Raw genomic sequence first — 17,286 nt, forward strand, 5'->3', positions numbered from 1 at the left:
GTCCATTTCAGAACCCCACCCTGGTTACTTCTAAGTGAAGTAACTTAATGGACTTTTCATAAGAATGGGTCCCCTGTTCTTCCACAGCCGTGTCACCAAGCTTTGAACATTTTCTGGTGCCCCTGTACAAATCAGTTTAGTCTCTGGGTTTCTGTTTGTTCATGTGAAAAGAAGGAGACAGAAGGAGGTCCCTTGCAACCTGACATCATGATGCCCTGCTTTTCTATATAATATTTCACAGCAATGGGATACAGTCTGTCTCTCTCAGCACAGTGTTTGGCTCACAGTGGTGTCATTAAATGATTATCAATTCACTAATGATTGACTAGTAATGATAATAGGTAATATTTCTTGATGTCCTTTGATGTGCTAGGCACTGTTCTAAATATTGTCTGGGTTTCAACTCCTTAATCCTCCCAACAAGCCTGTGTGGTGGGTTCTGTTGATGGTAAGTGTTCAGCTCCTCTAATTACCTTGAGTCACCCATTGAACTCTGAGCCTCACTTCTTCACCTGCAATAGCTTGCGAGATTGTTGAAAGCCACTAACTCTTTAGTACTGAGGAGTTCTACACACAGTTCTAGTCACTGGACAGGCATCACATGTACTGGACAGAACTAGAGTCCCTGTGGTTCTCAGCAGAGCATCCTGCACATAGAAAACCTCCAAGAAACGATGGGCATTATTAAGGATGTCAGGGATTTTCTAAAGTAAGGCTGCTCCCATAGTAAGAATATTCCTGCTAGTTCTGATCTATGAAACAAATAGTTCATCTAGTGACAATTTCCACTCTTTTCCTGTCAAATACTATCAATAAATACATTTTGAATTTAGAGTATCAGTAAATGTGTCCTTGGAGCAGTGGTTTTCTTATGTGAGCCTACAAATTGGTGCTGTTCTGTGATGAAAATGGGAGAAATAAAAATAATGTTTTTTTTTTTTTCTTCAAGCAAAAATCTGTCTTGAAATCATGAGTATTTTGTGTTAAAATTCCTTTGGTTTATAAAATGGTGGTGAGGGTACTTTTTAATTAAAAAATATTAATTGGCAAAATACAAAAGGTGGCAACTGTATGTCATTTGCAAAAACGCTTGCTGTAATTTAACTTGTCTATGAAATCCAAAAGTCTTGGATGCACTGATGAAGACTCAGACGAGCAGAATTTCAAGGAGAAGACAAGAGAGTATTGTTCTTTTGTCAGCAGTCATCTCCCAACAACAGGCAACACCATGCCTTTCTTTATAAGAATACTTTGGTACCTTCAGATTATCCTTTCAGTGAAAAAAAAATGCAAACATGGATTTTCAAACTTTATCTATAATTATCTATATTATGGATAAATATAAAACCATATCCATCCATCCATCTATCCATCCATCTGTCCATCCATCTTTAATATAAATGATCCTATAGACAGAATGGAAAAAATGTAGGATAACACTTTTATCTTTTCATTTTAAGAACGGTATGTAGTTTAAAAAATGGAAAAGTACACAAGTTTTTATAAACTAACTTTACTGAGACATAATTTATATACAATAAATCCCACATATTTGAAATATCAAGTAGATGATGCTTGACAAAAATACAAAACATTTTCACCTCTTTCACTCCCCTTTACAGTCAATCTCCCTTTTACCCCTGATCTGCCCGCCTCGGCCTTCCAGAGTGCTGGGATTACGGGTGTGAGCCACTGCGCCTGGCTGTGGTATATTAATTTTTAAACAGAAAATGGGAGCAAAACTAAGGGGAGAGGGCGTCTCCAATTTTGCAGTCTGACTCCAGTGCTTTGTTTGATTGCTTTGCAATTGGACTCCAAAACCAAAAAATAAACTTACAGAGTAATTAACAAGTCATCAATAAAAAAGAAATCAGAGCTGGGCATGATGGTGCACAACTAAATCCCTGGCTACTCAGGAGGCTGAGGCAGGAGGACTGCTTGAGCCCATGAATTCAAGGCCAGCATGGGCAGCATAGCAGCATAGTGAGACCCTTGCCCTGTCTAAGAAAGAAAGAAATCAAATGGAAACAGGAGTTAATTAAAATGGGGACAACAGAATGGATCATGCTTAATTGACTTAGTTTCTTTGATAGGGTATAAAGCTCAACATTCACAATGGAGGCAGATGTAGATGTTTGATCATATTTGATTTAGTATCATGATTATCACAGGAGACTAGAGAGTGGAATAAAGACAGGAAAAAAAAAAAACCAAAACTGGATCTGGTCAAAGGTGAGGCAGTAGGAGATCAAGTCCCTTACTATAAGGGCTTCATTCTGCTCCTCGAATTTGGTTGGAAAAACACACCCATGAAAAGAATGTCTTGTCCATTTCAGAACCCCACCCTGGTTACTTCTAAGTGAAGTAACTTAATGGACTTTTCATAAGAATGGGTCCCCTGTTCTTCCACAGCCGTGTCACCAAGCTTTGAACATTTTCTGGTGCCCCTGTACAAATCAGTTTAGTCTCTGGGTTTCTGTTTGTTCATGTGAAAAGAAGGAGACAGAAGGAGGTCCCTTGCAACCTGACATCATGATGCCCTGCTTTTCTATATAATATTTCACAGCAATGGGATACAGTCTGTCTCTCTCAGCACAGTGTTTGGCTCACAGTGGTGTCATTAAATGATTATCAATTCACTAATGATTGACTAGTAATGATAATAGGTAATATTTCTTGATGTCCTTTGATGTGCTAGGCACTGTTCTAAATATTGTCTGGGTTCCAACTCCTTAATCCTCCCAACAAGCCTGTGTGGTGGGTTCTGTTGATGGTAAGTGTTCAGCTCCTCTAATTACCTTGAGTCACCCATTGAACTCTGAGCCTCACTTCTTCACCTGCAATAGCTTGCGAGATTGTTGAAAGCCACTAACTCTTTAGTACTGAGGAGTTCTACACACAGTTCTAGTCACTGGACAGGCATCACATGTACTGGACAGAACTAGAGTCCCTGTGGTTCTCAGCAGAGCATCCTGCACATAGAAAACCTCCAAGAAACGATGGGCATTATTAAGGATGTCAGGGATTTTCTAAAGTAAGGCTGCTCCCATAGTAAGAATATTCCTGCTAGTTCTGATCTATGAAACAAATAGTTCATCTAGTGACAATTTCCACTCTTTTCCTGTCAAATACTATCAATAAATACATTTTGAATTTAGAGTATCAGTAAATGTGTCCTTGGAGCAGTGGTTTTCTTATGTGAGCCTACAAATTGGTGCTGTTCTGTGATGAAAATGGGAGAAATAAAAATAATGTTTTTTTTTTTTTTTCTTCAAGCAAAAATCTGTCTTGAAATCATGAGTATTTTGTGTTAAAATTCCTTTGGTTTATAAAATGGTGGTGAGGGTACTTTTTAATTAAAAAATATTAATTGGCAAAATACAAAAGGTGGCAACTGTATGTCATTTGCAAAAACGCTTGCTGTAATTTAACTTGTCTATGAAATCCAAAAGTCTTGGATGCACTGATGAAGACTCAGACGAGCAGAATTTCAAGGAGAAGACAAGAGAGTATTGTTCTTTTGTCAGCAGTCATCTCCCAACAACAGGCAACACCATGCCTTTCTTTATAAGAATACTTTGGTACCTTCAGATTATCCTTTCAGTGAAAAAAAAATGCAAACATGGATTTTCAAACTTTATCTATAATTATCTATATTATGGATAAATATAAAACCATATCCATCCATCCATCTATCCATCCATCTGTCCATCCATCTTTAATATAAATGATCCTATAGACAGAATGGAAAAAATGTAGGATAACACTTTTATCTTTTCATTTTAAGAACGGTATGTAGTTTAAAAAATGGAAAAGTACACAAGTTTTTATAAACTAACTTTACTGAGACATAATTTATATACAATAAATCCCACATATTTGAAATATCAAGTAGATGATGCTTGACAAAAATACAAAACATTTTCACCTCTTTCACTCCCCTTTACAGTCAATCTCCCTTTTACCCCCTACTCTGGGCAACCAATGATCAGACTGCTATCCCTGCAAGTTAATCTTGCAAGCTCTAGAATTCCATATGACTAGAATCACATGTTATGATCCCTTTTGTGTTTAACGTGTTTCACCGAGCACAATGTGAGATTCACTCACATTGCATGCATCAGTAATAGGTTCCTTTTTATAGCTGAGTAGAGGTTTTGGTATGAACACACAATTCATTTATGCTCCTCTTGATTGATATAAGGGTTGTTTAGAATGTTTGGCTATTCTAATCTCTTTTGAAATTATTGGACTATAATTTTTAAGAATATACGTTTCCATTTCTCCTGGGTGGATACTTTTGAAATTATTGGAGTATAATTTTTAGGAACATACGTTTCCATTTCTCCTGGGTGGATACCTCAGAGTGGAATTGCAGAATCATCTCATAAGTTTGTGATTAACTTCATAAGAAACTTGACATTTTCAAATCGGGTGACTCCGTATTATACTCACATACAACATACATACAAGAGATTCATGTGTGCGACGTCCGCAGCAACAATGGGTATGACTTAGTATTAGAATTTAAGCCATTCTACTGGGTGAAAAGTATTATCTCATTGTGGTTTTTATTTGCATTTTCTTGATGACTTAATATTTCTGAGCATACTCTCATGTGCCTTTTGGCCATTCTTATATTTTCTTTGTGAAGTATGGTTTCAAATCTTTTGCCCATATTATTGGTTATCTTCTTGAGTTTTAAATGTTCTTTATGTATTTTGTATACAAGTTCTTTTTTAGATATATAATAAAAGTACTTTCTTCTTGTCTGTGGCTGGGCTTTTTCATTCCCTTGATGGATTCTTAGAAAAGCAGAAGGCTTTCAATTTTGATAAAGACCAATTTAGAAGCCAATTGTGGTGGTGTGCATCTGTAATCCCAGCTACACGTGAGGCTGGAGCCATCGGATCTCTTGTGCCAAGAGCTCAAGTCCAGCTTGGGCAACAGAGCAAGACCCTGTCTCAAAAACAATAACAAAGAAAGAAAAGAAAAGAAATAAAAAGACCAATTTATCAATGTTTTTCTTTTAAACTAAGTGCTTCTGGGGACATGTCTAATAATTCCTTGCCTATCCCTAAGTGTGAAAATGTTCTCTTAAGCTTCCTTCTAGAAATTGTATAGGATTAAGTTTTATATTTAGGTCCATTTTTTATTTCGAATTAAATGTTGTGTATAGTGTGATGCAGGAGCTGAAGTTCATTTATCCAGTTATTCCAGTACCCTGTAGTGAAGAGACCACCCTTTCTCTCATTGAATTGCTTTGGCACGATTTTTGAAAAACATTTGGCCATATATATGTGAGTATATTTATGGCATTTCTATTTTGTTCTACTGTTATAATCTACAAGTTAGTCTTTATTCCAGTACCATATTATCTTAATTATTGCTATTTTATAGTAATTCTTAAAATTAGGTGGGCAAGTCCTCAAAAGTTTGTTCTTTTTTCCATAGGAGTTTCACTACTCTAACGTTTTTGCACTTCCATACAAATTTCAGAATCAATGTGTTCACTTTATTTTAAAAAATCTGGTGTTATACATGTATACATATGTAATAAACCTGCATGTTGTACACATGTACCCTAGAACTTAAAGTAAAATAAAAAAAAAATCTGGTGTTATATTGATTGTGAATTTTAACATTGAATCTTCTAATCCACAAGTGTGGGATATCTCACCATTTATTTAGATCTTGAAGTTCTCTTAGCAATGTTTTACAGTTTTCTGTGTAGAGTCTTAGATATATTTTGTTTAGCTATTACATAGTAATCTTGTATTTCGTGTAGTAATTTATATTATTAGTACTTGTAGGATTTTTTTTTCTTCGTACAGGTTAAGCATCCCTAATCTGAAAATCCAAGATCTGAAATGCTCCAAAATCCAAAACTTTTTGAACACCAGCATGAAGCTCAAAGGAAATGCTCACTGCAGCACTTCAGATTTTAAATTTTTAGATTAGAGAAGCTCAACTGGTATGTATTCTGCAAATATTCCAAAATCCAAAAAAAAAATACAAAACTGAAAACACTTCTGGTTCCATGTATTTTAGATAACACTCAACCTCTAGATCATACAGTTTTTTATATAAACCATTTGATCTATAAATAAAAATAATTTCACTTCTTCCTTTCTAATCTTTTTGTCTTTAGTTCTTTTTCTTGTTTTATTTCACTGGTCAGGGTCTTCAGAACAATATTTAATAGAAGGTAAGTAGCCAGGTGCGGTGGCTCATGCCTGTAATCCCAGCACTTTGGGAGGCTGAGGCGGGTGGATCACTTGAGGTCAGGAGTTCGAGACCAGCCTGACCCAACATTGTGAAACACTGTCTCTACTAAAAATACAAAAAATTAACTGGGCATGGTAGCAGATGCCTATAATCGCAGCTACTAGGGAGGCTGAGGAAGGAGAACCTGGGAGGCAGAGGTTGCAGTGAGCCAAGATCATGCCACTGCACTCCAGCCTGGGTGACAGAGTAAGACTCTGTCACACACACATAAAAATAAATTTTAAAAAATAAGGTAAGAAAAGCTAATGTCCTTGTCAAATTCTGTAGAGAATTTTTTTTTAAAACTATTTAGGGTGATGTTATCTGTAAGTTCACTATAAATGCTGTTTATCAAGATTTCTGTTATTTCTACTTTTCTGGTAAGTTTTTTAAAAATTGTGGATCAACACTGAATTTTGTCAAATGCTTTCTCTGCATCTATTGAGAAGAATGTATATTGGACATACATACTATAAAGTGTTGTCTAGATGCCAGTTAGGTCTCGTTGATTGACAATGCTGTTCACATCATCAGAGAGTGATGTTGAAGTTTACAATGGTAATGGTAAATTTATCAATTTCTACCTGAATATTATCAGTGTTTGCCTTATGTATTTTGATGCTCTATGTTAAGAGTGCAAATGTTTAGAATTGTTATGTCTTCGTGGAGAATGTAACCCTATATCATTCTGTAATTGCCTTTTTTTTTTTTTTTTTTTTTTTTTTTTGATGGAGTCTTGCTCTGTTGCCAGGCTGGAGGGCAGTGGCATGATCTCGGCTCACTGCAACCTCTGCCTCCCGGGTTCAAGCGATTCTCCTGCTTCAGCCTCCTGAGTAGCTAGCACTACAGGTGCATGCCATCATGCCCTGCTAATTTTTGTATTTTTAGTAGAGACAGATTTCACCATATTGGCCAGGATGGTCTCAATCTCTTGACCTTGTGATTCACCAGCCTTGGCTTCCTAAAGTGCTGGGATTACAGGCATAAGCTACCACGCTCGGCCTAATTGCCCTCTTTATTCTTTTAACTCTTGTTCTAAAGTCTGCATTGTCTCAACTCAATATAAGTTTCTTGACTGTGTTTGTGTAATACATCTTTCTCCAATACTTTACTTTTAACCTGTGTCCTTAAAGTGTGTTTCTTCTAGAGAGCATATAGTTAGGTTTTTCTGCTCCTAATCTGACAATCTCTGTCTTTTAACTACTGTGTTAAGACTATTCACATTTAAGGTCATTATTGATAGACTTAAAATTTACCATCTTTATACTTTTCTATTCATTGCTCTTGTTTCACTCTTTTTTCTTTGACCTTTTCTGATTTTAACTGAGTATTTGATGCCATTTCATTTCATCTTCTCAACACACCAGTGATCTTTCCTTTATAAAAAAATTTTTAGTATTTGCCTTACAGTTAACAATATACGTAATTAATCTAAGTCCACTTTCAAATAACACTATTCTTCACATGTATTTGCAGGTACTCATAACAAAGCATTCTCTATTCCTCCCTTCCATCCCTTGTGACATTGCTGTTATTCATTTTACTTAACTCTATGGTATAAAATCCAGTGTATTATTGTTGTTATTGCTTTAACCAGTTAGCTTTTAGATCAATTAATAAGAAAAAAAAGGAATTTGTTTTACCTTCATTTATTCATTTTTGACATTCTTCCTTGCTTTCTATTGATTCCAGTTTCTGATCTATATCATTTTTCTTCTGCCTGAAGAACTTTTATTATTTCTTGCCGGGCAGTTTGCTGACACTGAATTGCTTCAGTTTTTGTTTGTTTGGGCAAATCTTTCCTTACTTTTCTTTTATGTTTGAAGAATAATTTTATTGGATATAGAATTGGCTAATTTTTTGTTTGTTTGTTTCAACCCTTTAAAGTTTTCACTCATTTTCTTCTTGCTTAAGAGGTTCTCATTAGAAGTGTCCTGTAATTCTTATCTCTTTTTCTCTGTAACTAAGGTATGTGATGTTTGTTTGTTTTTAAAATCTGACTCCTTTCAAAATTTTACCTTTGGGGTGTGTGTGTGTGTGTGTGTGTGTGTGTGTGTGTGCGTAAAGCAGTTCAAATATTTATCTTGTTTGGTGTTATCTGAAATTCTTGGATATGTGGTTTGATGTTTGTGATTAATTTTGGAAATTTGTTGTCATTACTATTTGAACTATTCTTCTGTCTTCTCTTCTTCTTCTGACATTCTAGTAATGCATATGTTACATCTTTTAATATAATCCCACAATTCCTGGACGTTCTGCTCTGCTGTTTTCATTCATTTTACTCTTTGCATTTTGGTGTTGGTGGTTTCTATTGATTTACCTCCAAGTTCACTGATTCTTTTCATGGCTGTGTTGAGTCTATGGATGATCCCATTGAAGGCACTCTTATTCGCTGTCACCGTGTTTTTTATTTCTAGTATTTTCTTCTGATTGTCTATTAGTTCCAATTCTCTGTTACATTAGTCATCTGTTCTGGTATATAGTTTACATTTTGCATTAGTGCCTTTAACATATTAATCATATTTACTTTAAATTTCCTATTTGATAAACCTAATATCTGTGTCATATCTGAATCTGGTTCTGATGATTACTTTGTCTCTTCAGTTTGTTATTTTCTTACCTCTTGGCATGCTTTGTAATTTTTTGTGTGTGTCTGAAACCTGGACATGTTGTATTTGGTAATAGGAACTTGGGAGGAGGCGTTTGGGGATATCCAATAAATAGTCCACTAGAATGAAGGAAGGGACTGGAAGATAGCATTATGCTTCATTGATGCCAGGAAGCAAGAATCTAATGGGGGCAGTCATCAGGAGCTTTCTTCAGCAAGCTTTTCTAACCTGGGAACCTAAGCAGGACCTAGGGGTGTGTTTCAGTCAAACTTCAACATAAACTTTCTTATTAAACTTTTCAACTACCAACTTACTGTGATAAGTCTTACCATAGAGCCTTACCCTGGGAACTAGAGATGAGATACCTAACCCAGATGAAGAGAACTAAGGAGGGCTTTCTATAGGAGGTGGTATCTAAAACTCAAGCCAGAAGGAAAACTGAATTATTCAGGTGAATGGGTGGGTGTCAGGATGGTAGTGAGTATGACATTTGCGAACCCTTCAAAGTAGTTCAGCGGGCCTTCAGCTTGAAGGAGGAGGGAGTACAGGCAAAACCAAACACCATCACCATCACCCCTATCACCACCACCACTGACAACAGCCACCACTACCACCACTGCCACTGCCACTGCCACCATCACCGCCACAATAATCCAACATCTTGAACGGAAAAACAGACTGCTTTTCAAAACTATAAAATGCTCATCCCTGGAGGTGTTGAAGCAAAGGCTGTCCAAACACACAGGAGGGATGTCAGAAAGGGTACACAGGGGGACATGTAGCTATATTGTAAGGGGGACACTCAGCCTCCATTCTTCCTATTCCCTTGTGGAGGGACTTCCTGACTAATGCTCTTGGCCTCTCTCCTGCCCTCCATTTGGTACTCGTTCAGCCCAGTCCCATGTTCTGCCCTCACTTGAGACCTGTGTTCTGACCTAGTCTGCTTTCTGCCAAGCCTTAAAAGAGGCAGTGCTCAGTTGTCCTGGTGACTGGGATGATCCATTTAGAGTGGAAACATTCTTAGTAAATAAATTTGTCTACAGATATAAATTACACTCTCCAAAGACTTTTATCAGGAATGGAGCTGGTATTTTGAGGTCCATTGACCTACCACTTGTGTTTATTTCTCATTGAAAGGGTCTTTTTTTTTTTTTTTCTTAAATTGACCCCATAAATCTTTGGATGATATCTAAAGTTGTTTCCAACACTCAGAGGTCTTTTCCCCTGGATCATCAAGAAAACAAAGTGCGGTACCCTTGGTTTAAGAATGCTGAGAAATAAATTATATATTTTAAAGTTAGTAAGTTTATAATTTAGAAAGCTAGTAAGTGTTCCATTAAAAGGGGTTAAAATGAAAAATCAATGGCTCTATTGGAAAACTAGGAGAAACAACTTATGCTCTAATCATATCAGAAACTTTACTATGTAAATATAAAATTATGCTCAAGTTTCAATAAGAGTATAGAGCAGTTCACGCAAAAAAGAAATGTGAAAAAACAAATACAAAGATATAGGACAGCAGAACACAATATCCAGAGGGGAAGTGATAAAGATGAGAAAATGTGTAGATGATGCACTGGATAGTTAAATATGTCTACATTTTGTTTGGTTATACTGGATTCTACTAAGTAGTATTCTCCTAAGTGCATTACAGAAAGTAATTATTCTAGTTCTTTTGACACTTGTTAACTACAGACCCCATTGGTCTCTACAGGGAACTCTAACCATAATAAAAGACTTGGAAGACAATCGCAGAAGGATCAAGGAATAGAACAGCTCAGAAAAATCAGCACTGAAGAGAACAGTGTAAGCAAATGCATGGAGCCACATTCCAAGGGTCCTAAAATGATAGTGATTTTTCCCTTTACTCAATAGCATACGCAGAACTGTCCAATTTCAAGGTGCTACATCTCAGAATATTTTTTAAAAGGAAAAGAAGTACAAGTGGGTGATAGTTGCAGCATAAAAAACGGACCAGAGGCATACATCTATTTTGCAGGTGATCATTTAGAAATATGATAAATCAATAGGAATCATTTGTAAGCGATACTCATATGACAACTATTTATTCTTGCAGACATCTAAAGGATACCCATGTTTTGTCCATGAAGTAGACCAAGGAAACCCTTTATACATTCAAAGTAGCTTTTAAAAAATATTTTATATTCTGGGGAGCTCTGAGTGCTTCACCTCTGAAAACAAGTCTTTAAAGTTGGCAGGGGAAGGAACCCTTCACAGACAGAGGATTTGAAGCCAAACGAGATGAGGTGATGTTAGCAACCACCACAGGAAGAAACTTCAAACCTGAAGAGATGCTCGACTGTGCATAAAAGAATCTGAAAGTGCCTGTGAGCTTACACCTGGCCCCAGTAGAGTCTCCTCATCAGCATTTCAAGCCAGGCCTCAGAAAACTAGGGACAGAATCTTGCAAGCACAGAAACATACACAAATTTCTTTGCTTCAAACCTAATCTCATGATTTCAGTCTATATATCCTAATGCCTCTCCAGTGTTCTAACCATCTTGTTCTTTTTAAAGTGTGCTTCTGCAGGGAGTTCATGCTACTAGTACAGCAGCACCCCCCTTAGCTAAGGTTTCGCTTCGTGCAGTTTCAGTTACTTGTGGTCAACTGTGGTCTGAAAATATAGTACAATAAGATATTTCAAGAGACAGAGAGAGATATTTATCTAATTATTATTATGGTATATTATTATTAATTGTTCTATTTTATCATTAGTTCTTGTTAATCTCTTATTGTACCTAATTAAAAAAAATTATCATAGGTATGTATGTGTACACTATATAAATAGTGTTTGGTAATATCTATGGTTTCAGACATCCACTGGGGGTCCTGCTATGTCTCCCTTGCAGATAAGGGGGCACTACTGTAGCTTCTCTTCTGATTAAACACATCTGCCGCCAAAGAGCAGGTATCTCCTGGGCACAATAAAATTACCAAAAATTTTGATATTGCAAAAGATTTTGAACACTGATAGGTTAAAATATGTCTAAAGTTTTCTTAGACTTTGAAGCACCTAAGCGAAAATTCTGTTTAGAATTTAAGGTTCCTCAAATAAACACAGAAACAAATGTTAATATAGTAGAACTCTTTGTAAAAACAAATACAGACAATTTAAACAACTACTGAGGTTAAAGGGTAATTTTCAGAAAAGGTTAAAATCATGACTGTCATACAAATATGGAAGTGAACACATCTTTAAGATTTTAATTTAACTTATTAATGAGGAAACTGGCAAGATGTTAAAACCAGCTCAAAGGAGAATCTGAACAGCAGACACAATTATAGATCAGGAAGACTGAAATAAATGTGTAAATGGGAGGTAAAACTCACCTTTTCCACAGTGGCCAGGGAAGTCAACTGAACCTCTATGGAACAGAATTTACATGTCAATGGACAAAAATTATATTGTATTACTCTCTGTTATCTATAATTCACAGAGTTATAAAGTTGCTCCCTAGAATCAAAGAATTATATAACCCAAATGTTGTGCTATAGATGACAATGCATAGCTTTCCGTGGAAGCACAATTTTTTCCCTACATGGATCACGATTATTTTATTTACCACTATATTCTGAAAACCTGGTATATGGTAGATAGTCCATAAATACTTGCTAAAAGGATGAATGAATGTCCACTATATGAGTCATTAAGCTAGTCATTAAGTTAGGCCCTTCACATTCATCATCCCATTTAATCTTCCCCCAAATTCTTTAAGATAAATATTATCATTTTACTGACAAGAAACTAACGTGTGGCATCATGTTTCTATTACATGTCAAAGGCTGGGATAGAGGGCAGGGAGGATTTGACTCAGACCTATGTGCAGAAAACGTCTCTCTGTTTTCTTCTTCTTTTTCTCTCCATTTAATATACGTCTTTTTTATTTACCATCACTGGACCACGTGCCTCTAAATCAAGAGATGTTTGTATACAACACTGATATAACATGCTTCCTCCATGAGCATGATAGAGGAGATCCTTGCTTTAAGAAAAACAAAAGAACAGCAGCACTCAAGAGAATCTAAGCATAAATAAGAGACACATGAACAATCTTTTCTTCAGCCTTAAAGAGTAGCACAGGACATTTACCAGCCCAGAATGTTTTGTTTCCCATAGATGCTCCTTTCCCTCCTTTCCCAGGATAATAAAGCTGGATGAAGTCAACATTGTGTGTATCGTTTTGTTATCACAGATACCATCAGGGCAACACTTGGAAAAGAGCAGCAGCTCACATGCATTGTATGCTCATTGTGACTGTGGACTCCCTTCATAGCAACACTATGAGGTAGATACTATTAGCATCTCCTCCTCTGCAGGTGAAGAAAGCTGACGTGCACCCAGCAACCTTTACAAAATCACAAGGCTATGATGCAGCTCTGGGCTGCGACCTGGTACTTGTAACCATTCCCCTGTCCTCTCTAAAGCCACTCTCCTGTCTGCATAGCCTGGTGAGGTTTGCTCTGTCATCACATCTTGAGTTTTACAAACCTCTTTGCCCTTTTCATCACAGCTTCCAAGAGTACTGGGATTCCCACAGCTTCTAGCATCATAGGGCTGGTAAATGCACACTGGCTGAAGTCCTGAAAGCTATTTTCTGGCCACTTGGCACTTGTGATCATTTGGGTATTTTGCATTCACTCTTAGAGAGGCAGGGGCCAGAGAACAGGGGAAGAGAGTGGTCTTCTGAGGTTTCAAACAGGTGAATGTCAAAAAGATGTAGACCAAAAGTTAATCTGAAATCATTCTCTCTGTTCCCTAAGTCCCCAAATAATTCCCTGCTTTCTTCTTCTTGCCAGAAAATAGGCTGCCCTTAAAAGGAAATAACAGCATGTTTTTTGACACCTCCAGGTGAGTCCTGACATGAATAATAGCACAATGCCGGCATGTAAAAGGAGTCAATAAACTGTTAGCTTAGTGGTTTACCTATATTATTTCACTTAATGTTCACAATGTCTCTCTGAGCCAGGTACTATTATCTTTATTTTGGAGATGAGGAAGTGAGGTTAAGTAACTTGCCCAGGTTAAGCAGCTTGCCAAGATCCCAAGAAAGTTATGATTTCCCAATACCAGGTGTGTTTCATGAAGACCAAGTCTGCCACCAAAAACATATGACAACTGTTTGAAATACATACCTCATTTCCACACTCCTGTCCTCATGTCACTTAGCAGAAAACCTTGGGAAGTGGGACCATTTATTCCATACGCACTGAAGCATGAGTCTTTATTTCTGAGGACTGTAAGGCTCATCCTCTTCAAACCATTATAAATGCTTATCCTCCCTCAAGGGGACCTCATAATTCTCACCCCTAATAAAAGATAACACTGCTTTCAAATAAGATCATGAAAAAGGCTTTGCCATTACTATCGCACAGGCATTAAGAAACATTAAGCAGCCATTATCTGATGAAGGCTACCATAATCAGGCAAATGGTTACTAACTGATTGATTACGTTTAGGAGTAGAATAACTGACCCTAGATGGGCTTTTCTTATACTCTTAAGGGAGGAACTAAGAAAATGAAATGTAGACACTTGGAATCGAAGCTAAGTACCCACGCTGCCTTCCGAATTTCATAGATTTCATCCAAAAGGGCCATTGGCTCTAGTTGGGAGTGGCAGAGAAGAAATGCATAAAGGACCCTTTTTATATTTAAAATAGAAGGATTTTACTCTCTTGTTTGTTAACTCAGCTTCAGCTACAATTGGGTGTTTTCCCTATATATTTAGACATATCAATGTGGTCGGCAGGAATCTAGGATCATCTAGCTCAGCATTTTTTTAAACATTTAGTGCTTAAATGTTTTAAAAAGTTTTTTTTTTTTAATCAATCAAGTTTTCAAAATCAATCAAGTTTTCTGTGTGTTTCAAATATATACAACAGACATAAAGGGAGCGGCTTTGGTTCACACACCCGCCTCTACCCAAAGCACACCCATGTCCCTTTGGCCACGTCCATGAAACGCACTTAGAAGACCACCGACTAAGACCTCTTCTAAGAAGGTGAACTGACCTGCCCTAGATCTCACAGATACAGCCTAAGAGCGGAACTGCAAAAATAAATACTTTCTGCTTAACAAGTCCCTTTTCATAGTAATGGGGTGAACAGACCAAGAGAGATTAGGATTTGTCATGACAGAACGTATGGGTTTGGAAAGAGGTTTGTCATCTAGAGTGTTCAGCTATTTCATGACAAGTCACTTTACCACCAGAGTGAAATCATTTTCTCAGAAAAAAAGATCTGGACTAGAAACGACTTCTTAACATTGTTTCCCCCTTGAAGCTATACAGTTTTGGTTTACAGAGTGTATCCTCAGTCCTATCTTTCACTGCACCATTTGTGAAAGGAAAAGAGAAGTGTTGGCCACATACAAATAGAATCTTAGGGTGAAAGGGCAGGCAAGGTCTGGAAAAGCCCCCTTACTCTGATGGGCTACCACAGTGGGCATATTTGCTCCATCTTGCCCACTCTGTCCCCCAATTGAGAGACTTGATCTGAAGGTCCTTTATGGTTCACTATCCTGTTCTATTTTCTGCTTTCAAGTACTTATTGACCTCCACATGTAATATTTGAACACCCTTGATCTAAATGGAATCGTAATCTGTGCCTTGAAAGTATTCATCCCAAGGGCAGAGAGTTAGTATTATTATGTTCCATTTCGGAAACTTGCAACATTGCTAGGTGCAGATACTAGAAGATGGTCAACAGGGAAACAGATGCCCAGAGGACAGGAGTGTCAGGGAAACTGACTTTTCCCCTGGACTCTTTCACGTGATTGGATACAGGTATATAGCTCACCCAGTCAAAGAAGTCAATATACATTAAACATTTTTTCTTAAACATTTTTTAAAAAGCATTTTCCTACTTAGAATCCTTTTCTACTTAGAAGATCTACATAGTGATTCCATAGCCAAGTTCATGTGAAAGACTTCCTTCTTTCCTTTCTCTCTGATTGGTGTGCTCTTATTTCCTCTAGGATCCCCCAATCCTGCACCCTGATTCCCATATACTTTTAAAATGGATGCTCAAAATTCACAGTTTTCTATAATAACCATGTATGTTTGTTAAATAGCATGGCTCACATGGATCTGGAATTTATCACCCCTTTGAAAGTAAACCCATGTCAGAAAATTTCAGTAAGAAGATATTGTTTCATTGGTAAGGGTATGGGAAAGGCCATCGTGACTGGGAGAAAGAAAGGGAGTGAAATATCTGGGATACTGCATACTTTACCAGTTATGTCATGCTGTTTGAATGACTCACTGTAGATCTGATACTGATTCGGACAATGTTTCTTCAACCACTTGCAGACATCCTGCTGGGTCCATAGAGCCACCGGTTTAGACAGCTTCACTGTAGCTGACTATAAATAAAGAAGGAAAAGAAGATCTGTCAATGCTGGCCCCATGCCTAGGAAGACACTCTAGTTAAAAGTCTTAAGAGTGTGTTAAAGGCTACAGACTGGATTCCCCAAAGATAAATATCTAGTTCTTGTCTTCCTCCTAACCTCTGCAGACCTTCTCAATACTGCTGCAAAGCACAAAGAAAAGGTCCAGGTGGAGAAGCTGTGAAAATGATCTAACCATCTCTGCTGAGAAAAAATGCCAAGGAATCCCTAGGAAGTAGTGTTTTTTAATGAATACTCTAGCAAAAAACAAGGGGTTGCTAAGCAATTAATTACATTATAGGGGAGAAATAGCTGTGGCCCCAAGTGCATTTCTTTGTATTCCAAGAAGGTATTTATCTCTTGCTGTCCCTGACTTTTCTAGAGCCTAGTACAACACTCTCCTGGAAGTGCTAATAATAATTTTAGGAATGAATGTTATTGGATTTAGATAACTGCATACTAAGAACTGCAAGTCTGCCTGGGGGCTCTGGACTTACGGTGGCCCTGAAATGGTCAGGAGCATTAGTTATACCAAACTGGGGAAGCAAAAAGTCAATTCCACCAGGATGTGGAGAGCAGTAATAAGATAATGGGGGCAGTTGGCTTTATACAGAAGCCAACTAGTCAAGGTCTTTTTTTTGTTCATTGGATTTTTCAGGGAAGTATTAATGAGGAAAACACACAAACACACATACACACACAAACACACACACACAGAGGGAGTGAGAAGAGCTTAGCCTTTGACAAATGATGGATTACAAATACATTTATTAGTGAATAAGCATCAATTTCATGCCAGATGATGGTCTCCCTCAGAGATCCCAGGAATTTAGTTTTGGACAGATTAATGCTTCACTATCTAGAATTTTTATCATGCTGGATCAGTGTTTGCCAAGAAAGTAAAGCCATCCTATCGGAAGCTGTTTGAAGGCTCCTGGGTGGTACAAGGACGTGGCCATTATTATCCCTGCTCTTCACCATAGGCATCATTTCCTTCCACTTCT

General features: G+C 37.3%; 1 protein-coding gene across 2 annotated transcripts in view; it reads right to left on the reverse strand.

The window, feature by feature from the left end:
* The window catches only part of SAMD12 (sterile alpha motif domain containing 12), a 417,592-nt gene that overhangs the window by 220,733 nt on the left and 179,573 nt on the right, over nt 1-17,286 (reverse strand). For both annotated transcript variants that reach the window (XM_011972988.1, XM_011972987.1), the window contains exon 3: nt 16,129-16,258. In XM_011972988.1, coding sequence (XP_011828378.1) covers nt 16,129-16,258 — 130 coding nt within the window. The remainder of the gene's footprint in view (nt 1-16,128; nt 16,259-17,286) is intronic.

Source organism: Mandrillus leucophaeus, unplaced genomic scaffold (assembly GCF_000951045.1).
Source record: "Mandrillus leucophaeus isolate KB7577 unplaced genomic scaffold, Mleu.le_1.0 Scaffold133, whole genome shotgun sequence".
Taxonomy (NCBI): Eukaryota; Metazoa; Chordata; class Mammalia; order Primates; family Cercopithecidae; genus Mandrillus; species Mandrillus leucophaeus.